At 41.2% G+C, this 8,810-nt stretch overlaps 1 protein-coding gene across 1 annotated transcript in view; it reads left to right on the forward strand.

Annotated features, from left to right (window-relative positions):
- The window catches only part of tncb (tenascin Cb), a 67,264-nt gene that overhangs the window by 28,156 nt on the left and 30,298 nt on the right, over positions 1–8,810 (forward strand). Inside the window, exons 4-8 of the mRNA XM_017306521.1 lie at positions 1,463–1,798; positions 1,879–1,994; positions 2,471–2,624; positions 6,723–6,992; positions 8,139–8,324. Coding sequence (XP_017162010.1) covers positions 1,463–1,798; positions 1,879–1,994; positions 2,471–2,624; positions 6,723–6,992; positions 8,139–8,324 — 1,062 coding nt within the window. The remainder of the gene's footprint in view (positions 1–1,462; positions 1,799–1,878; positions 1,995–2,470; positions 2,625–6,722; positions 6,993–8,138; positions 8,325–8,810) is intronic.

The raw sequence follows: 8,810 nt of genomic DNA on the forward strand, positions 1-8,810 counted from the left end.
GACAAAATATAGCTGTGATTCACAAAGAACTGTGTTTGTAGAAAAAAATATATTAGAAAAAAAAACGTTACATTGTTTACAGAAACATACGAAACTGCAAATCAACTGGATATTTTTTTGTGCACTTGCTTTTTGATCTGTCTCTCAAATGAAACCGTTAACTGCTCTATGTGGTTTCTAGTAGAGTKCACACAGCTTTCTTTTGTTTTGTGCAGTGCCATTGTACAACCACTGTCATCTCAGCGGACTCCACACTGTTTGGATTAAATCCAATTTAATATAGTCGCTTGACTTACATTGGCAAATCAGAGCAGAAAAGTTTTTATTTGAMTGCACAAGTTAATCTGTCCAAGATCCAACATAAAGCATCCAGTTAAAATCTGTCTCAGTAATGAAGCTGTCAGCTCAGGACTTTGGARTTGATTTCCTCATATGACYAGCTATGCAGTAAATATATGATTTGGTTTGCATTGGCTTTGATTGACCAGTAATTGCTTTGCAGGATCATGTRGTGAAATGATAAAATGTRGTTCTGGAAAACAGCTTKGKRTGAGGGAACYGGAATGAGGGTGGATTGAACAGTCTRCAGGTTTTTACCAATCAACAGTGTCCACAATTCAGATAGAGTTATAAAAGCTTGAAATGTCCAGAATCCTCCACAATTATCTGAACCCCCGGTAAAGACATGTAAAAAGCCTTAACTCTTGTGTTTACAAATGGGGTCCAACTGACCCCACACCCGTGTCACTTGTATCATTTGCCTCAGTCCTCACACACACAAGGGTTAAAATAGAACAAGATCATGAACTGACATTGAGAATGAAATATAAAACCATTTATTTCTAATCTTCCTGCTTTCCTGGGTTAAAAATGTGACACAGATGTTCATTTCTGTTCGTTACTCTTCAAAATAGGAAGGACAGCAGAGGTCATTCAGAAAAGTGGGATGTGTTTTCTGAATGAAGTGTCTGAGTGTTTTCACAGAACCAGGTAACTTGCTGAAACCACCTGATGATGTATTGGCATGTAGAACCACTCTGCTTCAACAAAACCTTCAGCATGAAAAGGCAATAAAAAAATGATAGCTATTGTCATAATTTTTCTTAATTTAAAATGTTCTCTTCCACCCAAAAAGAAAAAAAAAAGATTTTTTTATATAAGTAATGATGTACTAAACATAGAAATTTAGTCTCCGTCTCCATTACTGACTTCTGTTTGAATGATAGCAGGAGGATGATGTAATTCAAACAGAGCGGTGACTGTGATTGGTTCCCCTTCTTGTGAGGAGCATAGTTGTGGCCAATTGCATTTCAGTAAATAAAAACAGCAACAGCGAACTACAAAGCTACGCAAACAGAAGGAATAACAGCAAGCTTTCTATAAATGTAGTGGCGAYRAAAACCCTAAGTTCCACCCCAAAAAATAAATACGCAAGTAAAGATACTCAGAAAATGTGCTTAAGTACAGACCTTGAGTAAGTCTACTTACTGTCCCTTACTGTCCACCACTGCTGATTGTCCATGTTTCTCCACAGTCTCACCACCCAAAGACCTTACGGTTGTGGAGGTGACTCCTGAGACGGTGGACCTATCCTGGGAGAATGAGATGCGAGTGACAGAGTACCTAATCACCTACGTGCCCACGGCCCCTGGCGGTCTGGAGCTCGACATGCGGGTGCCTGGGGACCAGAAGGAGGCCACCATTCGGGAGCTTGAGCCTGGTGTGGAGTACCTGATCAGTGTCTATGCTGTACTCAGCAATAAGAAGAGCGTTCCTGTCAGCGCTCGCGTGGCAACACGTAAGTGAAAGCTCTACCTGGCGGCTCCCAAAATGCACCTCAGAAGATATGGATGTGTTAAGAGTTTTTGTCATGTTCAGATCTCCCYGAGCCCGAGGGTCTTAARTTTAAGTCAGTTCGAGAGACGTCAGTAGAAGTGCAGTGGGACCCCCTGGATATCCCATTTGATGGTTGGAACCTCATCTTCAGAAACACAGTGAGTCTTCTAAGTTCCCAATGAAAGGAACCTGTTGCGGTTTTGGTAATTACACACATTTTCTTCCAGCCGAAACCTGATCTGGCCTGACCTGCTGTAAAACCCCGACTTTAACCCYCACCTCCCATTAGAGCCTGCTGCATACATTATGTTGAGAACCCAATGGAAAATGACCTAGCCAAACCAGAGGGTGAAACACAGCAGTTAAAGTTATTAGCAAGGCCTGACAGATCCAATCATTGTACAAGCGTTGGAGGCTGAGAACTTTCTGAGTGAAACTSTTCCAAAGAGAGCTACTAGGATCTGCACAAAGCCACATTTAATTAGAGAAACTCCCTGCCTCCTTTCCAGTCCAAACACCACTAAGAACATCTTTATGTCTGCTTTTATACCCGTCTCTGCACACTTTATGCCAGAACTACTCTTTGAGGACTGATTTTTTTTTTTCTTTCTTTTTTTTTTTTTGCTGTTGGCAGAAAGAGGAGGACGGTGAGATTCTCAACTCTCTGGGCCGGCCAGAGACCACCTTCGAGCAGTCGGGTCTGGGTCCAGGCCAGGAGTACGAGGTCAAACTGGAGGTGGTGAAGAACAAAAAGCGTGGGCCGCCTGCCTCGAAGAACATTGTCACAAGTGAGTTCACGCAGCCTTGCTGCACACTGATGCTGACTGGACATGACACAGTGGTCAACACATTCTAAGTTCTTCAAAAGCCTCCCACTTGAATGTATATTTTTTATTGATTTGCTTTGCATAAGAAACAGTGTTCAGGAAAGAAATATCTTTATTAGACAGAAAATCTCCTCCAGTGTGATAACAGTGTGGTCTCTCACACCAAGATGTTCAGTGGTCATTCTATACACTGCAAAAACACAAAATCTTATCAACTATTTTTTGGTTTAGTTTCTTGTGCAAATATCTTAGCTCATTAGAAATTAGACAAAACTAACTTACAAATAACTTTTCAGCAAAGAAATAGGACCTTGTTTTAAGTCAATAATTCCTTAATAATGGTGAAAAAGTATTAGTTCTATTGCCTGAATATTTCACTTATAACAAGACATTTTCCCTTAGTTACACGTTAATTTATCTGCCAGTGGAATATTAGGAAATATTTACTTAAAACAAGCCTCCATATCTTGCTAAAAAGTGGCTTTTAAGTTAGTTTGTCTTATTTCAAGTGCACTCAAATATTTGCAGTAGAAGATAGGCCAAAATTACTTGGTAAGATTTTCTGTTTTTGCAGTGGAATGGTCCAGTCAAAGCTGGGTGGGACATACCCCCAATAACATGTAGCTGCATTTCCTGCAAAAAGTGGTTCTACATAGAACTGACTGAAAACATAAGCAGGCTACACTTTTATAGATCTCTATCTGTAAAAAGGTCGTCACATCTGATAAACTATAAAAGAGGAATTGGATATCCTCCCTGTTGTTTGTGAGTAAAAGTGTTAAAAATAGTTTTTATCCCATCATAAATTCAAGGAGTTTGAATTCTCTTGCAAGGCACAGTATCTCTTATCAAATCATATCCTGAATTATTCATTGCAACAATGAACCTACTTCTGTTGTTTAGTGTTCACGACTGGTTCGTCAGTCATCTTGTTAGAAAATGTCCGTTCTGGTTACCACTTTCGAACCTTTTTCCCCTTGGTGTTTTGTTTTTCCATCAGAGCTGTGCTGAGGCAGCTACTTGTTGTTTCCCCCTGAGAGCGGGTCGTCACATCTGATAAAATATAAAACAGAAATCAGATATCCTCCCTGTTGTTTGTGAGTAATGTGTTTACCTTCAGGTAAGCCGGAACACAAAGAAAATATGAGATGAGATAAAGGTGATCGACCTGAGGAATCGTGTGTTTCTGACCACCCTTCAGTTGAGCCTTATCACTTTTGATTCATGTCCATAATCAAGTGTGTTTTTGCTCCCTTCACCCATATAGATGCAGGTCATAAAAACAAACTGATGGATTCTGGGTGACAAAACTATACACTCTATAACTCTGTAGAAATTGAAAGATTGATATCAAATAATTGTAAATTCAAGCCTTTGCCGTGTATTCTATCAACCTGATATAAAGACTAGAATAAGTCTTTGCTTCACTTTCAACATTTGAACCCAGTGGAGTAAACACAGGGATAAGGACGCTTTTCTTTCTTCACACAGAGAGGTTTTATAAAATAAAAGATTTATTTAAGTTCAAACGTAATGGTCAAACCAAGCGTTCACCTTTAGATACAGGCTCATTAGTTTCTTTACCTGGCTCATCCATCTTCCAGTCAGTGAAAGCAGAGAAGTGTTCATGTCAAGCCTGACTGATTGGCTCATTAGAGATTTCTGCAAAGCTATGATTTACCAGAGGCGAAAAGGCTGATATGGATTTCCAGTCCTTGCTGACAAGTAATGACATACTCCCTCCACTTCTTTACTTTATAAATCCTTAAACTTTAGGAAACTCAGAGCTGGAGATCAATACTATGACCTCTCTGTAAGAGAGCAAGAAAACAACCTCAACATGAATATATTTATTTTTACTAATGAATAACGGTCAGCTTGCAACACGTTTATTATTTCTCCCCTTGTTCTCGTCGTACACAAGAGTACCCACAGAAGAATCTATGCAGATGCAGCACATTCCACAACATGGGATTAAATAAAGCAGAATGGACTCTTTGAGGAAGCTAACATCCTTAAGTGTTTGCAGCATCTTCTATAAATCTGTTGGGGCAGCAGCATCAGAGCCAGGGACCTAAAAAAGCTCAACGACTTGAAAATGAAGTTGTGGTTGTGGTGAGGGGATGACGCTGGAACCTCTGGAGATGATGGTGCAAAGAAGGATTCTCTAGAACATCAAGAAAATGATCAATCGATCAATTCAATCAAGTTCATTTGTAAAGCGCATTTCAGCAATGAGGCAGTTCAAAGTGTTTTACGTCACAAAAACACAGAAATGCACAATAAACAATTGAGAAAACCAGTAAACATTAAATTATGTACAACCCTGAGCATCCTCTTCATGAGGACAGCATAGTGTTCAGATTTATTAGGATCCTGCATTTCTTAGCGGTTACAGTCCTCCATGGAGGAGGGATCTCCTTCATGCAGTGCATTAAGAAGTTAGAAGTCAGTCTCTGTTCTCTGTGTGAAGCTCAGGTCTTCTTGGCATGGGTTCACTCTATTGTTCTGGAAATCAGTGACCTTCCCCAACCTCTATGGCATGCTGTGGATTACTTTTAGAGACCATACTTTTGTCTGTATCATCAAAGTAAGAGTTGTGTCAGCTTGCATTCCTGGTGTCATACTCCTTCTGGGCACAGGTCCGCCTTGTGTCACTGATCCTGGTTCAGATGATCATGGAGAGCAGTTTGGAGTGTAGAGTGTCTGCTCTGTTGGCCTCATGGTCTCATATATGCTTGCTTATTCATGATGTGGTTATRTCAATGTGCCAGGCCAGAATCTTCATTGGCTGCAAAACTGTTCCAGCTGTTTCAGTGTCAGCTCTGTCTCAAGTGGAGGGTACCTGAGACAGAGAGGTATCTAAGATCTTTTATCATTCGAAGGCTTTGGCAAAATGTTCAGTATTTCATCAGCAGTGGTGAAGGTGCTGCTAAAATCAGTCATGGTCCAATAAGAATTGAGTTAAAAAGCAAATCTCTGAACTACCTCACCTTCATTGCAACACTCCTCTGATCAAACGAGCAAGATTTCAGAAACAAACTGCTGAACTGAGCTTTCTCTGTAGAGTTTAGGACAGTCATCAACATTAGACATCTCTCAGCTGGAACACAACTTTTCTCCATCTAGAGGAGGTAGACCATCTCATTTGGACATCTGAGATTGGACCTGCTGAACTCCTTCCTTTTTTATGTGAATCCCCCTGGAAAAAGACTCCAGAGCAAACCCAGAACTCAGTTTAGGGWTTTCCTATGACCTGGGAATGCTTAGGACATCCCCATCCTCAAATAGTTCTGATGGGATAAGGAATGTCATGACTGGCTGGATGGCTGGCTGGACGGATGGACGGATGGATCCAGTTAGGATCTTGTCACTGTGTCCTGCATTTGCTTCCACATATTTGTCATCTATACCTGGCTGATGATGCTCTGAGTCCTCTGAGACACTCGGGGTATATTAAAGGCTCCTGTTTCACTAGCTTGGGGGGTTTCATGGTTTAAAGAATGCCGATTCTCCGCTCTCCCATCACCATGTGTGGGAGGCACCATTCATTCATGCAGCCACACTCAGAGGGACACAGCCCTTCTGGGAGAACACAACCCTGACACCCCAATGACACACTGCAGCCATGTTGGTAGCCAACTCTGTGCTAGGCTCACATGAAGACCACATTTTATCAACTTTTACAGAGAGTTTACTTTCTTTAACATGTTTGTGTGTGACAAATCAATTCAAGCACCAGTGAAAAGTCAACCTTCATGGAGCTGGGATTTGATATGTAAATTATATTCATACTCTCAGAAAATTCAAGCAAACTGCCTCATTGAGAGCGTCTATGTTGCTGCACTGACTCGACTATAAGGCGTTATTTTTGGAAAGTAAAATTTCCTTTATGACATATTTGATATATACAACTTTTTTTTTTACCAAGTAAATCTAACATACTTTCTTCATTGTGCTGTAAAATGGCTCTATGTGCCTGGAAAATACATAATCCTGCCCCTTTTTTGAGCAGGATTATTGATTTTACAACGACTCCTCCTCCACCTGTCCTTCCAGTGATCGACGCCCCCGGTCAGGTGGATGTGCGAGACGTGACGGACACCACGGCGCTGGTCACCTGGTTCCATCCTGTGGCCCACGTGGACGGGGTCAGCGTCTCCTTCGGGCCCAGCCTGAACCCAGTGGATCGTAACGTGGTGGAGCTGTCATCTGCTGACACACAGTACCACCTGGCTGGCCTCAGCCCTGATACGCAGTACGAGGTGTCTCTGACGGCAAAGAGGGGGGAGCAGAGCAGCATACCTGTGTATGACTCCTTCCTCACAGGTAAGACTCCTGGAATCTTCTTCCTTTCACAGCTTTCATTAGACGCCCAGGGATGTGGGGACCACACAAGATGTTGCTGTTGCTGTATTCATGAGAATGGATGCATGTAATCTTTGAACTTTGACTCAGTTCCCCCTGCTAGTTCAGGATATAAGCCCCTGCTGGACCTGTCTCCTATTGACTTCCTGGTGGCGGCAGCAGAATAATATTATTCTATAGATTTTATAAAGGCATTGTTAGGTAATTATGACTATTTTTTTAATTAACTGATCATTCCTTTCCAACAGTGGGAATCAACAAAAATCTTCTTGCCCAGTTTAAGAATTAGTTTGTCCCTATTAAGCTCAGAACTTCACTCTGGAACTAGATCTTGTTTAGCTAACGTTACAAACTCAGACCCCGTCCACATAGAGACGAGATCAGGTATGTCTGCAAAGGTATGTTTCCTTCCAGGCAGTGTGTCCACACAGATCTGGTGTTCTGATCGTCTTTGATCACTTCTGGCCTCTCAAATTCAGGAGGACAAATGACCAAAATGCAGATTTAGTGTTTCAGTGAGCACATGCTCCATCTGTGTAACCGACATTCACCTCTCTCTCACAAATCAAAATAGTGCTATTAGTGTTGTGTTTAAGAGCAGTATTGCTGTTGCTTTGTGTCACATGACTTCTTCATGCATGAACAGTGTTTTTGTATAATTCTGTGGCAGGCAGAGCTGCAGCGCCACCAACTGGCCCAGCATACATCCTGTCAAATGGAGGCATGTTTTTGTCTTCATTGTTTATCATAATGTGTTGTGTTCATATCAATGTGCACAACAATTTATTAGACATTTTCATATTGTCTTTGTCACAGCAAGACTAAGGCAACTTTGCTGCCACATTTACATTTTTAAATTGAAGGCAAAGTGGTGTTTTCTGAAATAAAATTGTTTATAGTGAGATATAAGAGACTATAAATTCTTTGTTCAGAGGTCAGGCTTTTTTCATCCATGGCATTTTTTCATCTATATTTCCAACTCATACATTTAAGTTGTCTAGATGTTTCTTCCTGATTCTTTGATCATCTGGAGCAGAAGGTTCAATCTCATTCAAACAAACGGTTTAAATAATATTTATTTGCCTTATGTTTGTCTCTGTGCCGTAGACCTGGACGCTCCCAGAGACCTTCAGACGGTGGAAATAACAGATGAGAGCATCACTCTAGAGTGGAGGAACAGTAAGGCTCAGGTGGACCAGTACCGCATCAAGTACGGCCCGCTGTCTGGAGGCGACCATGGAGAACTGCTCTTCCCGCCCGGAGCCAGGGACTCCACCCAGGCCAAAATCACCGGTACAACAGACAGACGGTAGCTTGTCCAAGCTACCGTCAGCAGGCAGATGTGGAATGTAAAAAGCATGGTGGTGAATTAATGTACCAGAACAGAATCGGAGCAGTTCTGATCATTTCCTTCTGCCATGCAAAATATGAGAACCTGCATTTAGCAGAATTATTTCTATTAAATAAATAATAGAGATTATTTATTTCACAAATAATTTACCTTTTACATACCTTTCAGTGGCATGTAAAAGTATGAGTAAAAAATTTCAACCATTTCAGCAACTGGTATGATCCGTATGATCCTTTTTTACTCTGTGTAAAAAAAGGAATCTTTGTAAATATTTAAACTGCTTCATGAATAGAAATCATTTTGTCTTCTTTTACTCTGATACTCCAAGATGTGTCCTTCCTTCCTTCCTTCCTTCCTTCCTTCCTTCCTTCCTTCCTTCCTTCCTTCCTTCCTTCCTTCCTTCCTTCCTTCCTTCCTTCCTTCCTTCC

This window comes from Poecilia reticulata, linkage group LG9, assembly GCF_000633615.1.
Source record: "Poecilia reticulata strain Guanapo linkage group LG9, Guppy_female_1.0+MT, whole genome shotgun sequence".
NCBI lineage: Eukaryota > Metazoa > Chordata > Actinopteri > Cyprinodontiformes > Poeciliidae > Poecilia > Poecilia reticulata.